This window comes from Coregonus clupeaformis, chromosome 10, assembly GCF_020615455.1.
Source record: "Coregonus clupeaformis isolate EN_2021a chromosome 10, ASM2061545v1, whole genome shotgun sequence".
Lineage (NCBI taxonomy): Eukaryota > Metazoa > Chordata > Actinopteri > Salmoniformes > Salmonidae > Coregonus > Coregonus clupeaformis.
Genome location: NC_059201.1, coordinates 41,424,126 through 41,444,277, shown reverse-complemented (window position 1 = coordinate 41,444,277; position 20,152 = coordinate 41,424,126). Strand labels below are relative to the sequence as shown.

At 42.1% G+C, this 20,152-nt stretch overlaps 1 protein-coding gene across 1 annotated transcript; it reads left to right on the top strand.

Moving 5' to 3' along the window:
• The first annotated feature begins 1,074 nt into the window (after nt 1-1,074).
• LOC121575120 (NGFI-A-binding protein 2-like) lies at nt 1,075-18,979 on the top strand. Its single transcript, XM_041887993.1, has 7 exons — nt 1,075-1,504; nt 9,568-10,479; nt 12,500-12,633; nt 13,770-13,821; nt 14,151-14,265; nt 15,603-15,788; nt 17,183-18,979. The coding sequence occupies exons 2-7, from the start codon at nt 9,577-9,579 to the stop codon at nt 17,278-17,280; spliced, it is 1,488 nt and encodes a 495-aa protein (XP_041743927.1). The 5' UTR covers nt 1,075-1,504; nt 9,568-9,576; the 3' UTR covers nt 17,281-18,979.
• The last annotated feature ends 1,173 nt before the right edge of the window (nt 18,980-20,152 follow it).

The following is a 20,152-nucleotide window of genomic DNA, read 5'->3' as shown; positions in this document are numbered from 1 at the left end:
CTGTGGTGAACATATACTCAACATAAACCATTTAACCAATTTGTCCCCAAGTTAAACCAATCAAAACAATCATGGCCAGTCATGTTGGAGCCTAAATGCCATTTATTACACAAAATGAAATGCAGATTGTGTTCAAATAATTTAAAGGGGGAATCTGCAGTTGCTACATCATTTTTTGGACTTTAATATGTACCCATTGATTCTTGAATAATATAATTTCATGAACGCCTCATGAGCTTAGTTCAACTATTGCTCCTCATCAGAACCAAAATTATAGGCCTAAGTTTGCCTTACTCAAATGTTTGTAAACAAAGTAAATGTAAACAAACAAACTAGAATTTTGATATCATTGATCGTCAGTCCTTGCATCCATAGGCCAGGGTGGGGATGACGCTTTATTATTGTTTCAACTGCCGATTGCCCCTTTCAGTTAGCCTATTTATAAAAACTGCAATGTTGTAGACCTACTGTAAAGCAAATTCACATTGATGCCTGTTGCGTCATCAGGGAAACCCCTATCTCATGCGTCACGCAGAGAATCTACCCAAACGATCGGAAACAGTCCTTCACCATTTGCCACCCACTTGATGATTCTGCCGCACCATTAGGCTATTACTGTATGTCCATGTTGTTTACGACTGTGCTGTAGATCAATAATATTTATTTGTGAAACAGCACCCAAATAACTTTTCTAGTACAATAAAGGGAGATTAATTAAATTGAAGGTTAGGCTAACAGCATAGGATATAGAAGCATACAGCTCACCTCACAAATTTCTGTGACTGACCAGGCAGAATGGTAGGCTATGTGGTCCTCAGTTTGTGTTGAATATGCTCATTTTAGAAAGATGCATCTTACTGCAAAGTGGGCAAATAAAAACAGAAAATGAAAGGGTTAATAAGCAAACCTCAGTCTTTCAAGCCCCCGCCTCCCACATCTCCAATTTGAAAGCCGCCTCTCTACTGGGAGAGGAAAGCTATTTTTCGGTCAGATGGCGTGCTGTAGTCCGCCCCCAGGTTTCTCTCACCCACACAACCAGCAAAAAGGCAGCCAGCAACCAATACGGTTCGCCGGGGGAGGATATCTGCCAACGAATTCAGACGAGTTATGATACGCTCAGGGATTTAGCTGGTGACAACAGCACTCAGAAGTGAGAAAGAAAACGATTGTACAGGGAAATAAAGCGATTATATAAATACATTTAAGACATTTACAACAGGCTGTGTACAATAGCTCTGTTGATCACGTTTTCGTAAAAAATTTAAAGTATTTATCTCACCTCTTACATTGATGGCAACTTAGTTAACGGGACTGGATGGGACTTAAACCAACAAAAAAATAGTCGTCGAAGGATGATACTTTCGATCAGGTAAAAAGTGAGATAACTGCTCATAGACCTTTATTTGAGATAATCTAGCCTATTACGAGGTTCAACAGATTGCGCGAAAACTGGATTCGGGTCAGTGCGCGCAGGTCCCCTCTGCCAATTCAGCCATCCGACGAGGTGAGAGTCGTTTACATTTTTTATGCTGAAGTATTACATTTCACATGCGTGTTTAGTTCCGTAGAAAGATGGATAGTCTGGTATTGCCTTGCGCTATGAATGTGCGCTTAATACTATTGTCATTGTTTTTTTTATTATTGTTTTCGTAACCGTCGATTTGTGCATTATATTAACTCACAAATTATGTCCTCATAAGAATAGACAAACTATTTTTAATTATCAGAGCTTGAAATAAACAAACAAAGTGCATTTCTAAACTGTACATTTTTCCAATGACAATGCCATGCGTAATTGGAGAACACATCCTGCATATTTGAGGTATAGAGGATTGGGCACCCACACGTGAAGTGTTGTCAAAAATGATCACCAATAATAATATACTATCAGGAAAAGTAGGCTCTTGTAGGCTAGTATAAGTCTCTCATTTGTAATTTTGGTAAAAAAATTGGTATGACTTAGTGTGTTATACAAGACATTTGATTGATATGGACTTTATTTGTTCTTATATGAGACATGCTGCAACATAACAGATAGGTGTCAAAAGATTTGACACATTTCTCAATAAATTGATTGCATTCAATGCGAACAGATATGCGTCTTGACGCACGTAGTACTGTGTATGTTTCAGAAATGGATAAAGACATGCATCAAGATGGTTGAGCATTAGTTAATATATTGCATTCAAGGCAAAACATTTGGTGATATAGCTGCAATGGGTAAATTGGTGAAAGACAGACAGACATATAGTGCCTTCAGAAAAGTATTCAAACCCCTTGACCTTTTCCACATTTTGTTGTGTTACAGTCTGAATTTAAAATGGATTACATTGAGATTGTGTGTCACTGATCTACACACAATACCCCATAATGTCAAAGTGGAATATGTTTTTAGAAATGTTAACGAATTAATTAAAAATGAAAAGCTGAAATGTCTTGAGTCAATAAAGCCCAGTTTCCATTGGCACTTTGAAGTCAACCCAAGTAGGGCTGGCCTTGGTGGCTAGCTCAAATTGCGTTTCCACTGCGTTTCCACAGACCCAACTCGAATTTGAGAATTCCATTCAAGACAGCTCGAATTTGGCCCTCATTTTAAGTGCAAGTGGAAACGGGGCTTAAGTATTCAACCCCTTTGTTATGGAAAGCCCCAAAAAATATTTGCTTAACAAGTCACATAATAAATTGCATGGTGCAATAATAGCAAAGACCTTTCCTGCAATGACCAAATCGCCCTCTAGTGGCCTCATGGGTGGAATGTTATTAATATTTTCCATAATTTCATAATTAATACAATTTTTTTAACGCCGGAAATGTCAAACGGTTTTGTTATATTTCAGTCTTCTGTGATGTATATAAAGTGTAATATTGGGATGCAAACTCGAAATGTAATACATTTCAACTCTATATCTGACATGGTACAGATGTCTTCTTTTTTTTAAGCCCATAACCATGTGTGTGAGATGTATACTTTTGTTTCAAAGTAGATTCATTTAAGACTACCAAGAAACACAGATTTTCAAGTCAATCCACATTTTTTTGACTGTCATTCTCTTCAGAATTCATTCTAAGAAGACTCTTAGTTTCTCGAACTGCAAGACCATTGTGTCCAATGGAGGTCAAAAATGCTTTTGGGTCGATTGACTTCAAATTTCATATACCGGGTCATGGCGGTCCCCCAGTGATAAATATGTAACATTTGGGAAGATTCAACATTTTTAACCCCTCGAAACCGCCCCTATGACCCCCAATGAAATTCAATGCACGGCCTCCTGTGGACAATCTTTAACAATGCTCCAAGTTTCAAGTCTTTATGTTAAAAATTGATCGTTCTACAGAGGATGGAAGACAGTGTTTTTGTGTAACTACAGTGAGAGAATGAAGGACCATGATGAGGATGAGTTAAGCCACTTCCTGTTGCCATAGAAAGCTGAACCGCAACACAGGGAATCCATATAAGGTCACGATGGGTTGTGTTGAAGGACGGTTAGCTAGCTCAGTTGCTGTCCACTGGGGCGTCATGGTTATTTAAGGGCTGTAGGTAATGCTTTTCTATGGAAGAAAGGCCTTGTTCAAATCAAATCAAATCAAATGTTATTTGCCACATGCGCCGAATACAACAGGTGTAGACATTACCGTGAAATGCTTACTTACAGCCCTTAACCGACAATGCATTTCTTTTTTAATAAAAAAATACAACAAGAACAACAAAAAAGTGTTGAGAAAAAAAGAGCAGAAGTTAAATAAAATAACAGTAGGGAGGCTATATACAGGGGGGTACCGGTGCAGAGTCAATGTGCGGGGGCACCGGCTAGTTGAGGTAATATGTATAAAAATATTTTTTTACCTTTATTTAACCAGGTAAGCCAGTTGAGAACAAGTTCTCATTTACAACTGCGACCTGGCCAAGATAAAGCAAAGCAGTGCAGAAAAAACAGCAACAACACAGAGTTACATATGGAATAAACAAAACGTACAGTCAATAACACAAAAGAAAATCTATATACAGTGTGTGCAAATGTAGAAAGTTATGGAGGTAAGGCAATAAATAGGCCATAGTGCAAAATAATTACAATTATAATTTAGTATTAACACTGGAGTGAAAGATGTGCAGAAGATGATGTGCAAATAGAGATACTGGGGTGCAAATTAGCAAAATAAATAAGAATGTAAATAACAATATCGGGATGAGCTAGTTGGGTGGGCTAATTACAGATGGGCTGTGTACAGGTGCAGTGATCGGTAAGCTGCTCTGACAACTGATGCTTAAAGATAGTGAGGGAGATAAGTGTCTCCAGCTTCAGAGATTTTTGCAGTTCGTTCCAGTCATTTGCAGCAGAGAACTGGAAGGAATGGCGACCAAAGGAGGTGTTGGCTTTGGGGATGACCAGTGAGATATACCTTCTGGAACGCATACTACGGATGGGTGTTGCTATGGTGACCAATGAGCTAAGATAAGGCGGGGATTTGCCTAGAAGGGATTTATAGATGACCTGGAGCCAGTGGGTTTGGCGTCGAATATGTAGTGAGGGCCAGCCAACGAGAGCGTACAGGTCACAATGGTGAGTAGTATATGGGCCTTTGGTGACAAAACGGATGGCACTGTGATAGACTACATCCAATTTGCTGAGTAGAGTGTTGGAAGCTATTTTGTAAATGACATCGCCGAAGTCAAGGATCGGTAGGATAGTCAGTTTTACGAGGGCATGTTTAGCAGCATGAGTGAAGGAGGCTTTGTTGCGAAATAGGAAGCCGATTCTAGATTTAACTTTGGATTGGAGATGCTTAATGTGAGTCTGGAAGGAGAGTTTACAATCTAACCAGACACCTAGGTATTTGTAGTTGTCCACATATTCTAAGTCAGAGCCGCAAGAGTAGTGATTCTAGTCGGGCAGGCGGGTGCAAGCATCGTTCGATTGAAGAGTATGCATTTAGTTTTACTAGCGTTTAAGAGCAGTTGGAGGCCACGGAAGGAGTGTTGTATGGCATTGAAGCTCGTTTGGAGGTTTGTTAACACAGTGTCCAATGAAGGACCAGATGTATACAAAATGGTGTTGTCTGCGTAGAGGTGGATCTGAGAGTCACCAGCAGCAAGAGCGACATCATTGATATACATAGAGAATAGAGTCGGCCTGAGAATTGAACCCTGTGGCACCCCCATAGAGACTGCCAGAGGTCCAGACATCAGGCCCTCCGATTTGACACACTGAACTCTATCTGAGAAGTAGTTGGTGAACCAGGCGAGGCAGTCATTTGAGAAACCAAGGCTATTTAGTCTGCTAATAAGAATGCGGTGATTGACAGAGTCAAAAGCCTTGGCCAGGTCAATGAAGACGGCTGCACAGTACTGTCTTTTATCGATCGCGGTTATTATATCGTTTAGGACCTTGAGCGTGGCTAGGTATACCCATGACCAGCTCGGAAACCAGATTGCATAACGGAGAAGGTACGGTGGGATTATAAATGGTCGGTGATCTGTTTGTTAACTTGGCTTTCAAATACTTTCGAAAAGCAGGGCAGGATGGATATAGGTCTGTAACAGTTTGGATCTAGAGTGTCACCCCCTTTGAAGAGGGGGATGACCGTGGCAGCTTTCCAATCTCTGGGGATCTCAGACGATACGAAAGACAGGTTGAACAGGCTGGTGATAGGGGTTGTGACAATTTCGGCGGCAAATTTTAGAAAGAAAGGGTCCAGATTGTCTAGCCCAGCTGATTTGTGGGGGTCCAGATTTTGCAGCTCTTTCAGAACATCAGCTATCTGAATTTGGGTGAAGGAGAAGCGGGGGGGCATGGGCAAGTTGCAGTGGAGGGTGCAGGGCTGGTGGCTGGGGTAGGGGTAGCCAGGTGGAAAGCATGGCCAGCCGTAGCAAAATGCTTGTTGAAATGTTCGATTATCGTAGATTTATCGGTAGTGACAGTGTACATTGTAGAATAATAGTGAAGACATCCAAACTATGAAATAACACATATGGAATCATGTAGTAACCAAAAATGTGTTAAACGAATCAAAATATATATATATATATATATATATATATATATATATATATATATATATATATATACAGTGGGGAGAACAAGTATTTGATACACTGCCGATTTTGCAGGTTTTCCTACTTACAAAGCATGTAGACATCTGTAATTTTTATCATAGGTACACTTCAACTGTGAGAGATGGAATCTAAAACAAAAATCCTGAAAATCACATTGCATGATTTTTAAGTAATTAATTTGCATTTTATTGCATGACATAAGTATTTGATACATCAGAAAAGCAGAACTTAATATTTGGTACAGAAACCTTTGTTTGCAATTACAGAGATCATACGTTTCCTGTAGGTCTTGACCAGGTTTGCACACACTGCAGCAGGGATTTTGGCCCACTCCTCCATACAGACCTTCTCCAGATCCTTCAGGTTTCGGGGCTGTCGCTGGGCAATACGGACTTTCAGCTCCCTCCAAAGATTTTCTATTGGGTTCAGGTCTGGAGACTGGCTAGCCCACTCCAGGACCTTGAGATGCTTCTTATGGAGCCACTCATTAGTTGCCCTGGCTGTGTGTTTCGGATCGTTGTCACGCTGGAAGACCCAGCCACGACCCATCTTCAATGCTCTTACTCAGGGAAGGAGGTTGTTGGCCAAGATCTCGCGATACATGGCCCCATCCATCCTCCCCTCAAAACGGTGCAGTCGTCCTGTCCCCTTTGCAGAAAAGCATCCCCAAAGAATGATGTTTCCACCTCCATGCTTCACGGTTGGGATGGTGTTCTTGGGGTTGTACTCATCCTTCTTCTTCCTCCAAACACGGCGAGTGGAGTTTAGACCAAAAAGCTCTATTTTTGTTTCATCAGACCACATGACCTTCTCCCATTCCTCCTCTGGATCATCCAGATGGTCATTGGCAAACTTCAGACGGGCCTGGACATGCGCTGGCTTGAGCAGGGGGACCTTGCGTGCGCTGCAGGATTTTAATCAATGACGGCGTAGTGTGTTACTAATGGTTTTCTTTGAGACTGTGGTCCCAGCTCTCTTCAGGTCATTGACCAGGTCCTGCCGTGTAGTTCTGGGCTGATCCCTCACCTTCCTCATGATCATTGATGCCCCACGAGGTGAGATCTTGCATGGAGCCCCAGACCGAGGGTGATTGACCGTCATCTTGAACTTCTTCCATTTTCTAATAATTGCGCCAACAGTTGTTGCCTTCTCACCAAGCTGCTTGCCTATTGTCCTGTAGCCCATCTCAGCCTTGTGCAGGTTTACCATTTTATCCCTGATGTCCTTACACAGCTCTCTGGTCTTGGCCATTGTGGAGAGGTTGGAGTCTGTTTGATTGAGTGTGTGGACAGGTGTCTTTTATACAGGTAACGAGTTCAAACAGGTGCAGTTAATACAGGTAATGAGTGGAGAACAGGAGGGCTTCTTATAGAAAAACTAACAGGTCTGTGAGAGCCGGAATTCTTACTGGTTGGTAGGTGATCAAATACTTATGTCATGCAATAAAATGCAAATTACTTAAAAATCATACAATGTGATTTTCTGGATTTTTGTTTTAGATTCCGTCTCTCACAGTTGAAGTGTACCTATGATAAAAATTACAGACGTCTACATGCTTTGTAAGTAGGAAAACCTGCAAAATTGGCAGTGTATCAAATACTTGTTCTCCCCACTGTATGGATATATATATATACTCCAATTTAGGTGAACTCCTTTTCTCTCTAAACCTTACATATTTTATTGCTAGGCAGGAAGTTAAGTGATGTGAGCAATAAACTGGTCCTCTGTAGCTCAGCTGGTAGAGCACGGCGCTTGTAACGCCAAGGTAGTGGGTTCGATCCCCGGGACCACCCATACACAAAAATGTATGCACGCATGACTGTAAGTCGCTTTGGATAAAAGCGTCTGCTAAATGGCATATTATTATTATATTATAAGTAGGAAAACCTGCAAAATCGGCAGTGTATCAAATATTTGTTCTCCCCACTGTATATGAGATTCTTCAAAATAGCCACCCTTTGCCTTGATGAAAGCTTTGCACACTCTTGGCATTCTCTCAATCAGCTTCATGAGGTAGTCACCAGCAATGCATTTCAATTAACAGGTGTGCCTTGTTAAAAGTTAATTTGTGGAGTTTCTTTCCTTCTTAATGTGTTTGAGCCAATCAGTTGTGTTGTGACAAGGTAGGGGTGGTATACAGAAGATAGCCCTATTTGGTAAAAGACCAAGTCCATATTATGTCAAGAACAGCTCAAATAAGCAAAGAGAAATGACAGTCCATCATTACTTTAAGACATGAAGGTCAGTCAATCCGGAAAATGTCAAGAACTCGCAAAAACCATCAAGCGCTATGATGAAACTGGCTCTCATGAGGACCGCCACAGGAAAGGAAGACCCAGAGTTACCTCTGCTGCAGAGGATAAGTTCATTAGAGTTACCAGCCTCAGAAATTGCAGCCCAAATAAATGCAGAGTTCAAGTAACAGACACATCTCAACATTAACTGTTCAGAGGAGACTGCGTGAATCAGGCCTTCATGGTCGAATTGCTGCAAAGAAACCACTACTAAAGGACACCAATAAGAAGAAGAGACTTGCTTGGGCCAAGAAACACATGCAATGAACAATAGAGTGGTGGAAATCTGTCCTTTGTTCTGATGAGTCCAAATGTGAGATTTCTGGTTCCAACCACCATGTCTATGTGAGACGCAGAGTACAGTGGCTTGCGAAAGTATTCACCCCCTTGGCATTTTTCCTATTTTGGTGCCTTACAACCTGGAATTAAATTGATTTTTGGCGGATTTGTATCATTTGATTTACACAACATTCCTACCACTTTGAAGATGCAAAATATTTTTTGGGGTGAAACAAAAAAGAAATAAGACAAAAAAACAGAACTTGAGCGTGCATAACTATTCAGAGTGAAGGAAAAGCAGTCAACAAGTCCTCAGCATATGTGGGAACTCCTTCAAGACTGTTGGAAAAGCATTCCTCATGAAGATGGTTGAGAGAATGCCAAGAGTGTGCAAAGCTGTCATCTAGGCAAAGGGTGGCTACTTGAAGAATCTCAAATATCAAATATTTTGATTTGTTTAACACTTTTTTGGTTACTACATGATTCCATATGTGTTATTTCATAGTTTTGATGTCTTCACTATTATTATACAATGTAGAAAATAGTAAAAATAAAGAAAAACCCTTGTGTGTCCAAACTTTTGACTGGTATTGTATGCTTCAATATCATGTCTGTGGTGGAAGAGAGGAGAAAGAGGTGGAGATGGGAAAGAGAAAGACAGATGAGAGTGGAGAGGAGAGAGGGAGATGGTGTTGGAGGGAGGGGAGAGAGAGTGAGGAGGGAGAGATGGATGAGAGGGAGTTAGGGAGGGAAACAAGCAGGGAGAGAGAGGAAGGAGGAAGGATTATCCCATATAGCTAACAAATGAATAAAGCATTCTGTACACACAACACTATACATCTGAACTATTTTCTCCTTCCATTGATTGATGAGACATTTATTAAACTTAAGTGGAGTCTTGAGTAACTCTCCTCCGGTCTGTTCCTTCTTTCCTGTCTCCAGTCCTACGCCATGTCTCTGCCGCGTATGCTGGGCGAGCTGCAGCTGTACCGTGTGCTGCAGAGGGCCAACCTGCTGGCCTACTACGACACCTTCATCCAGCAGGGTGGCGACGACTTGCAGCAGCTCTGTGAGGCTGCAGAGGACGAGTTCCTGGAGATCATGGCGCTGGTCGGCATGGCAACCAAGCCACTGCACGTGCGCCGTCTGCAGAAGGCCCTCCGCGACTGGGCAGCCAACCCGGCCCTCTTCAACCAGCCCCTGGCCAACGTGCCGCTGGGCGGCATCCCGCTGTTCAAGGTGGACGGGATTGGTGCCAGCGGGACCGCCGCCGGAGGACCCAGGAAGTCCCTGAGCAACGGGCAGCCGGGGTCGCCGTTCGACAGGGAATGCCTCACCCCTATGCACAGCGGGAGCCCCAGAAGCCCCTGCTCCCAGGCCTCACCACAGCGCCCGGACACTCACTACAGGGACAAGCTGTCCCCAATGAACCCCCACTGGCTCAGCCCAGAGCCGGACGGGAACAGTGCCTCGGCCTCAGCCTCAGGGATGGACGAGGAGCAGCCCAGCCCACCTCTGCTCCCCCCTCGTACACAAGGTCCCTCCACGCCCCCGGCCTCCTCCTCCCTCTCCCTGGTGGTCCTCTCAGCCTGGCCTGGGGGCCAGCTGGATGGGGAGACAGCACGGGCAGTGGGGGAGAGCGTTGACAGGCTCCTGAGGACCCTGCCCAGGTCGGACCCCAGAGAGGTGAAGACACTGCTTAGGATGAACAAGAAGATGGCCAAGACGGTGGGCCACATCTTCAAGATGGCACCCCAGGAGATGGTCAAGGAGGAGGAGATCCGCAAGTACAGCATCATCTACGGCCGCTTCGACTCCAAGAGGAGGGAGGGCAAGCAGCTCACACATCACGAGGTGAGGGCATCAGTGTTTACACTACTAGAGTTACAGTGAGGGAAAAAAGTATTTGATCCCCTGCTGATTTTGTACGTTTGCCCACTGACAAAGAAATGATCAGTCTATAATTTTAATGGTAGGTTTATTTGAACAGTGAGAGACAGAATAACAACAAAAAAATCCAGAAAAACACATTTCAAAAATGTTATAAATTGATTTAAATGTTAATGAGGGAAATAAGTATTTGACCCCCTCTCAATCAGAAAGATTTCTGGCACCCAGGTGTCTTTTATACAGGTAACGAGCTGAGATTAGGAGCACACTTTTAAAGGGAGTGCTCCTAATCTCAGCTTGTTACCTGTATAAAATACACCTGTCCACAGAAGCAATCAATCAATCAGATTCCAAACTCTCAACCATGGCCAAGACCAAAGAGCTCTCCAAGGATGTTAGGGACAAGATTGTAGACCTACACAGGGCTAGAATGGGCTACAAGACCATCGCCAAGCAGCTTGGTGAGAAGGTGACAACAGTTGGTGCGAGTATTTGCAAATGGAAGAAACACAAAAGAACTGTCAATCTCCCTCGGCCTGGGGCTCCATGCAAGATCTCACCTCGGGGAGTTGCAATGATCATGAGAACGGTGAGGAATCAGCCCAGAACTACACGGGAGGATCTTGTCAATGATCTCAAGGCAGCTGGGACCATAGTCACCAAGAAAACAATTGGTAACACACTACGCTGTGAAGGACTGAAATCCTGCAGCGCCCGCAAGGTCCCCCTGCTCAAGAAAGCACATATACAGGGCCGTCTGAAGATTGCCAATAAACATCTGAATGATTCAGAGGAGACCTGGGTGAAAGTGTTGTGGTCAGATGAGACCAAAATCGAGCTCTTTGGCATCAACTCAACTCGCCGTGTTTGGAGGAGGAGGAATGCTGCCTATGACCCCAAGAACACCATCCCCACCGTCAAACATGGAGGTGGAAACATTATGCTTTGGGGGTGTTTTTCTGCTAAGGGGACAGGACAACTTCACTGCATCAAAGAGACGATGGATGGGGCCATGTACCGTCAAATCTTGGGTGAAAACCTCCTTCCCTCAGTCAGGGCATTGAAAATGGGTTGTGGATGGGTATTCCAGCATGACAATGACCCAAAACACACAGCCAAGGCAACAAAGGAGTAGCTCAAGAAGAAGCACATTAAGGTCCTGGAGTGGCCTAGCCGGTCTCCAGACCTTAATCCCATAGAAAATCTGTGGAGGGAGCTGAAGGTTCGAGTTGCCAAACGTCAGCCTCGAAACCTTAATGACTTGGAGAAGATCTGCAAAGAGGAGTGGAACAAAATCCCTCCTGAGATGTGTGCAAACCTGGTGGCCAACTACAAGAAACGTCTGACCTCTGTGATTGCCAACAAGGGTTTTGCCACCAAGTACTAAGTCATGTTTTGCAGAGGGGTCAAATACTTATTTCCCTCATTAAAATGCAAATCAATGTATAACATTTCTGAAATGCGTTTTTCTGGATTTTTTTGTTGTTATTCTGTCTCTCACTGTTCAAATAAACCTACCATTAAAATTATAGACTGATCATGTCTTTGTCAGTGGGCAAACGTACAAAATCAGCAGGGGATCAAATACTTTTTTCCCTCACTGTATCTGTGGACTAGTATATGTGTGAGGCTTGAGCCTTCCCACTGGGCACATATGTTAGTTCAACGTCTAGTTTTGATTTGTGAAGTAACCTGAATTCAACGTGAAATCAAAAAAAAAAGTCACGTCATTGGATTTAGGTTAAAAGTTGGGTGAAAAAAACACGAAATTCCCTTACTTTGATGACTTTTTTCAAACCCAATCAGTTTTCCACTTTGCTTCAACGTCATCACATTGAATTGTTTTGTTCAAATGACCTGGAAACAACGTGGATTCAACCAGTTTTTGCCCAGTGGGTTGTCTTTTTTAAAATCATAGTGTTCATATCATTCTAATGTACACTCTTTCCCCTCTCACCTTATTTGATGTGCTCCTCATGTTCAGCTGATCATCAACGAAGCGGCCGCCCAGTTCTGTATGCGTGACAACGCTCTGCTTCTGCGACGGGTAGAGCTCTTCTCATTGGCTAGACAGGTGGCGAGAGAATGCGCCTACACCTCCACACTCAAGCATGCCAGGTAAGGGCACGAGCTTCCATAGTTTAGGGGCTTCCCCACCCCCGTCTGATGACCTTCCCACCCTCTCACCTTCTGTCTCTTCCGCCCTGGTCAAAAGTAGTGCACTACATACAGATGTAGGATCTTAATCTGATCACTCTTTTGTTGCTGAGAATTTTCCCGCACAGCAGAAAAAGTAAACTTTTAGTTTATTTGAGTTTTAAAAAGGCTTCTAAAGTTAGTAATTTCCAATTTCTGACTTGATCTGCCCCAATGAAAAATGAATCAACCCCTACATTTACATTTACATTTTTGTCATTTAGCAGACGCGCTTATCCAGAGCGACTTACAGTTAGTGAGTGCATACATTTTTCATACTGGCCCCCTGTGGGAATCGAACCCACAACCCTGGCGTTGCAAGCGCCATGCTCTACCAACTGAGCTACATTCATTAAAATCCACATAATAATTCACATTTCCTGTTGCTGCAGGATTATTTTTCTGCTGAAGCAAACTGTCTCAAATTAAGATCCTACATCTATAGGGAATAGGGTGCCATTTGGGACACAGACAAGGAAACCCAAATATAGAGAGACTTATGATATGAGAAATGAAAATATTTTATGTTCTGCTTTGCCTTGAAAATATATTATGTCCTGTTCTCAACCAGATATGAGCATAGAGAAACTACTATGTGGTTGCAGGCAGCATAGGGGCGAAGAGAGATGGATGTCTAGAACAGAGGGAAAGCTGGGAACTCCCACAGCACACATAGCTAAGCCTGTTTTTTCTGGATTTTTGTTGTTGTTATTCTGTCTCTCACTGTTCAAATAAACCTACCATTAAAATTATAGACTGATCATGTCTTTGTCAGTTGGCAAACATACAAAATCAGCAGGGGATCAAATACTTTTTTCCCTCACTGTAAGCTTTTTGTGCGTATGGAACATTTTTGGGATATTTTATTTCGGCTCATGATACATGTGACCAACACTTTACATGTTGCGTTTATATTTTTATTCAGTATATTTTAATTGGATATAGTGAGCTACTACTCGCTAATGAACAAACAGACAGTAGGACCAACTGAATCCTGGAGTTTGCACAAGAGGATTGCTCTTCTTTCACTTTCTTATTATCTATTTATCTTATTACAGAACAAATGCAGGAGACTGCAGCTTACCACCCCAAAAGAGAGTGAAACATGATGTGAGTGGGCAAAAATCTCTAAACCCCTAACAAGAAAGATTAAAACTATACCAAACTCTCTCTCACTCTGTTTAAATTAGTTAGTGAGTGTACAAAAGCTGTTTTGTCAATGTAATATTGGTACCATATTGAACCATACAGCATTGGTAGACAATGAATAAGCTGTAATTAGAATAAATCAATGAAATTGCAATAATTCATATACTGTAATTTATACCATGGCTACATTTTAATCAGTCCTATACTATATATAAATTTGTACCATTAGTACTTTTCAGTAGTAATTGCATTGTAACACACACAATATGACATTTTGGTGTGTGTTTCAGGTGATAGTGTCAGAGTGTGTGTCCTCCCTCCATGGTGTGGAGGGGTCAGAGGGCGTGTCCCAGAGGGCTGATGAGGACAGCTTATCAGGAGAGAGTCTGGACAGCTTAACACAAGGTACTACATACAGTGTCCAGATCCAAATATATTTTCTTTAACACTAGCATGTACAGTACCAGTCAAAAGTTTGGACACACCTACTCAAGGGTGTTTCTTAATTTTTACTATTTTCTACATTGTAGAATAATAGTGAAGACATCAAAACTATGAAATAACACATATGGAATCATGTAGTAACCCAAAAAGTGATTATTCAAAGTAGCCACCTTTTGCCTTGATGACAGCTTTGCACACTCTTGGCATTCTCTCAACCAGCATCATGAGGTAGTCACCTGGAATGCATTTCAATTAACAGGTGTGCCTTGTTAAAAGTTAATTTGTGGAATTTCTTTCCTTCTTAATGCGTTTGAGCCAATCAGTTGTGTTGTGACAAGGTAGCGGTGGTATACAGAATATAGCCCTATTTGGTAAAATACCAAGTCCATATTATGGCAAGAACATCTAAAATAATCAAAGAGAAATGATAGTCCATCATTACTTTAAGACATTAAGGTCAGTCAATCCGGAAAATTTCAAGAACTTTTAAAGTTTCTTCAAGTGCAGTCGCAAAAAACATCAATCGCTATGATGAAATTGTCTCTCATGAGGACCGCCACAGGAAAGGAAGACCCAGAGTTACCTCTGCTGCAGATGATAAATTCATTAGAGTTAACTGCACCTCAGATTGCAGCCCAAATAAATGCTTCACAGAGTTCAAGTAACAGACACATCTCAACATCAACTGTTCAGAGGAGACTGCGTGAATCAGGCCCTCATGGTCGAATTGCTGCAAAGAAACCACTACTAAAGGACACCAATAAGAAGAAGAGACTTGGTTGGGCCAAGAAACACGAGCAATGGACATTAGACCGGTGGAAATCTGTCCTTTGGTCTGATGAGTCCAAATTTGAGATTTGTGTTTAACACTTTTTTGGTTACTACATAACTCCATATGTGTTATTTCATAGTTTTGATGTCTTCACTATTATTCTACAATGTAGAAAATAGTAAAAATAAAGAAAAACCCTTGAATGAGTAGGTGTGTCTAAACTTTTGACTGGTACTGTATATACAGTAATTGTTGAACACATTTAGTGCTGATCTTGTACAGTAAGTGTCACTTAATCATATTTCATTCCCAGACATTCTTTATGTGTTTCTGTAAATGTCACAGAGCCCCACTGACTCCAAAGCACCATTGATAATGAAGCCCAAATAGTTTCTGTAGTGTCAGGTTATGTCCCAAATGGTACCCTATTCCCTATTACATCAGGAATAGGGTGCCATTCTTGACGCAGCCTCAATCTTGTCAAGACTGTCTTGTCATTCACACCTAACCCTGTCTGTCCTAATAGACGTAGGCTCACAGTGCAACCAATCTCCATCCCCCCGCCCCCCCACCGACACCGCCATCCCTGCCAACTGGAGTCGCCATCTCATGCAACAAACGCTCATGGATGAGGGGCTGCGATTGGCTACGATGGTGTCACATGACCGCGCTGGCAAGATCAGCCTTAGGTCTGAGGGGACATATACCACAGGTGACTTTCTGAACAATGGCTTACAAACATTCTCATTCTCATCTTTTTCAGGCCTAAAAAGTGGTGTTATGTTGAGACGAGTCCGTCCCACAACATTTGTTGTGTAGATTTGGCTACATGTCTCAATCTCAAATGAATAGGAAAGATAGGCATTGTCTCATTTCATCATTTTTAAACGGTGCCTATCATTCCCATTCATTTGAATTTGAGACATACAGCAGAATCGAGCTAAATCAACGCAACAAATGTTGTGGGACATTGACTTCTCCTGATATTAAACCACTTTCAAGGTCTGAAAACATTGGACAAACTTAGATTTTGAAGTGAATTATCACTTTAACATACTGTCCCTGTAGCCAGTATTGTTGTCTAGGGTGATGCCTCCCACTATCCAGAGCTGTTTCACTAGTTGGGACTGGAGAAGAGAGAAAGGAGAAAAATTAGTTGGGGGATAGAGAGGGGAGGCTGAGGAGGAACCTTTCAGCTACAATTTAGATTAGAAAACCATACTGAAAGTTGACATGGATGTCAGTACAGTCAAATTGCCATGAGGTCTTGTAGCATACGTTAATAATAGTGACACTTAAAATGATTGTACTTAACCCTTTCCCCTGTCACATCTTATCATGCATCATTACAATGTAAAGGTGAAGCCATTCAGATGTTAATAAAGCTACTGTGCCGTAGCACTGGGCTGTCACAGTAGGCAGGGTGGAGAAGATACAGGGAGATAGAGAGAGAGTGGGAGAGAAAGAGTGGGAGATAGAAAGAGAGAGAATAATGGTGGGGGGGGGGGGCAGAGGAAGGGCTGTGGAGGCGGTAGAAACGGAACCCCCCCTCACCAGCTGACGTCACATTGTGTTAGGCGTGTGGGCTGAAGGGCGGGATGGATTGAGAAAGGGGGCTAACGAGTGGGCGGTAATTGGAGTGGCGTTGCATTGACTCACCAGGCGACAGAGAACAAAAATAAAAACCTGTGGGCAGGGAAATGGCACAGGCTTTTTTTTTCTACCTCTTCCTCGACTTCTTAAGTAAAGGGGATAAACAACCAAAATGACATGTTTCATCTCTCTATGACGTCGGTCTCCCTCTCGCTTCCCCTCCGTCGTCCATTGTTCTTCTCACTCACCCTGGTTTCCTTCTCCTTTTCTGTCACACTCACTCAACGCAACACGACTTGTCTTCTCTGACTGTACTGACTCCATCTACAGTATTATCCTATTAGCCTATAAGTGGGTTCACATTCTGTCAGACAAAACCAATCTACTATACATTAATTGGTGTACAGTTGACTATATCAATCACTCAAAGGTTCAGGGGGAGTAATAATGTATTGTCATCATATTGTCTCAGTCGGCCATATAGGCTAACAGCCCTTATCGTTCCTCTTCCAGACTTTGAGGTCAAGGTGGAGAGGAGGAGCTCAGTAGCAGTGTGCAGCAGCAGCAGCCCTGGCAGCACCAAAGATGACTCGGACCGCAGGGGAAAGTAGTGAAACCAACCACTCATCATCCTGAGAACCCATCAACAACCCTGCCTCTCAGCTTCACTCAGATCCTGGAGGGTACAACTCAGCAGGCTTTCCATCCGTACTTAAACCATTGACACTTGGCAGTACTGGGGAGGGGAGGTGGAATTAATCATTCCAATCTAAATCAATTTTGCATCCCAGATGACCCTCAATTCACTACATAGTGCACTACATTTGATCAGAACCCTGGTAAAAAGCAGTGCATTATATAGGGAATATGGTGCTATTTGGGCTGAATCGGGTGGTTCAGGGAGAGGGAAAGCATCATAAACCTGCTAAATCTACGGCCCTCCAGTACTGAAATGGAGGGACAGGCACTCTACAACTTTACCTCTGTTTATAGTGTGCCCAAAACCTCCAAACAGCCCTGCGAGGCCATTAGCCACATGCATCCACAGGGCTACGGTAACACTTACACAACTGTAGGAGGTTTGTCACACACTGATGTGACAATGTCTCAGTTTGCCCACTTTGAACATAATCCCAATAATACCCTCATCCCCCACCCCGCCCCAGGACAATGGATGCAAAATGTTGATATCATGACTAACTTTTGGTGCTATTTTCGTTCTGTTGATACAAGGTTGTCACTGAGAAAGGACTTGTGATTAGGATAAGTATCTGTTATGACACTGTCGTTAAAGATTGGTTTTACAAAGTGTCACTAATTTGAGTGTTGACCGTTTGATAGTTAGATGATAAAGGGAAAATGTGTACAGAGAAGATAATCAGGTTCAAAGGCCTTTTTCTCCCAATACTGCAGCAACTGTCACTGACACCCACTGAGATGTTAATTTATAGGGGTGGGTTTGGATGTTAATATGTTAACACTATTGAGCCTTTATATTTGTTGGTGAACTCAACATTCTTTGATTTAACTTAATAAGGCTTAAACAAGCAACAATAATTTACAAGCACCAATAACAATTTGCATAACTCGAGGCAAGTTAACAATTGCAAGAATGGTCTTCTCCCAATGTTATTTTTTTAATACAGTATGTATGTCGTATCAAACACTAAATTCTTTAACTATGGAGTTTTTTTGGTAAGAATACATCGTCAGATGTTACTGGGTATGAATGTTTAAAAGAAAGGTGTTTGGATAGTTAGGAAATCAGGGAGAATCCAGGACATTACATTTTCTGCATCCGAAAAAGCCCCCTATTTCCTATATAATGCACTACTTTTGAACAAGGCCCACCTCTGGTCAAAGGTGGTGCACTATATAGGAAATAGGGTGCAATTTGGGATGGACACATTATTTCCATGAAGTACCTAAACTGTAACCTCCTGCCTCACAAGCATTAAACAACCTCCTCAATTTGTTATGATGAACAGCAGATTATTTATTTTGTTAAATCTCAATAAATGTTATTTTATTGTTGAAAAATTGTTGTGGCCCCATCTGTTGCACTCCTTGTGAGGAAATCCATCCACTCCATCTGTTGCACTCCTTGTGAGGAGCATAAGTGTCAAATGTACGATAAGGCTGAAGAATCCTGCGTCATTCGAATGCTCCAGTAATTCTAGAACGAATAGAAAAGCACTAGGTCCAAACAGTCATATTCCCACTATCCCCGCACTATCACCACCACCATCATCACCGCCCCTGCTCCGTCAAGTTGTTTGTTCCTTCCCGTTCAAAGCTAACATGACTGTATTTGTGATGTCACCTGCCTCAAATCCATGTGAGTCTGCCCCCCCCCCGCCCCCCGCCCCAAGCATCATAATGAGAGAGCAGACGAAATATAGCGAGATATAGCTGCCAACTTGGTGGCTCGTTGAGGAGTTCTGCTGTGTACTTTTGCATCGCTGCTCTGAATGTGAAAGACCCAGGTTGTATCCCTAATAGCACCCTACTACTTTTGACCAGGGCCCATTTGGGTAGTGCACTATATCAGATATATAATGCCATTTGACACATCCCAAACACAAATGACTGATCACTGTGACAACTATGGCAACATAATAAGCTTCATGTTCCAAAAAAGAAATACATCATCTTTTCAAACTATAAAAACTACATAAATACACGAAGAGACAATATCAAATGTATTATTTGAAGTTAATTGGCCAAATGTATTAATAAATTCAGCTCTACATTCAACAGAGAATCATGACAGACATTTTACCTACATAGCGTCCGTGTCGGATGAAAACCTCTTATCTCCAAAACAATAAACAGCCATACTTTACCATTAACGAACATACAATTAAGAAACTTCAGAAGCTATTTTGATAACATTTTCTTGGCTCTAGAGTCGTGAAATGTTCAGAGTACATTGAGGGGAGATACTGCTTTCAATGCATGCAAAATAAGAAAATTGGCAAAAATTGGCAAAAATTGAATATTTATTTATATACACTGCCTTTGGAAAGTATTCAGACCCCTTGACTTTTTCCACATTTTGTTACGTTACAGCCTTATTCTAAAATTGAGTAAATTGTTTCCCCCCCCTCATCAATCTACACACAATACCCCATCATTTTCTGCTAATTTATTTAAAATAAAAAACGGAAATATCACAGAGCGACTTACAAAAAACAGTACTAGTAATAACGAGATAACTGAGACAAATCCCATGATGTAGCCTACCGTATGTTGTTACTGCCCTCTAGTGCTATAAGAAAACAGTGGTACTTCATAAGCGGTATATGTAAATTCCTCAGTTTCATAGAAAACCGACTGTATAATCAATACATATACCGATCAATAACACATTTCTTGGGAAAACTGAAGCAAATCTCATAAATGGTCTAGGTGATGTGTTTTAACAACGTTATGGGGGAAACCACTACTCTAGGTGATGCAGAAACAATGTTATGGGGAATA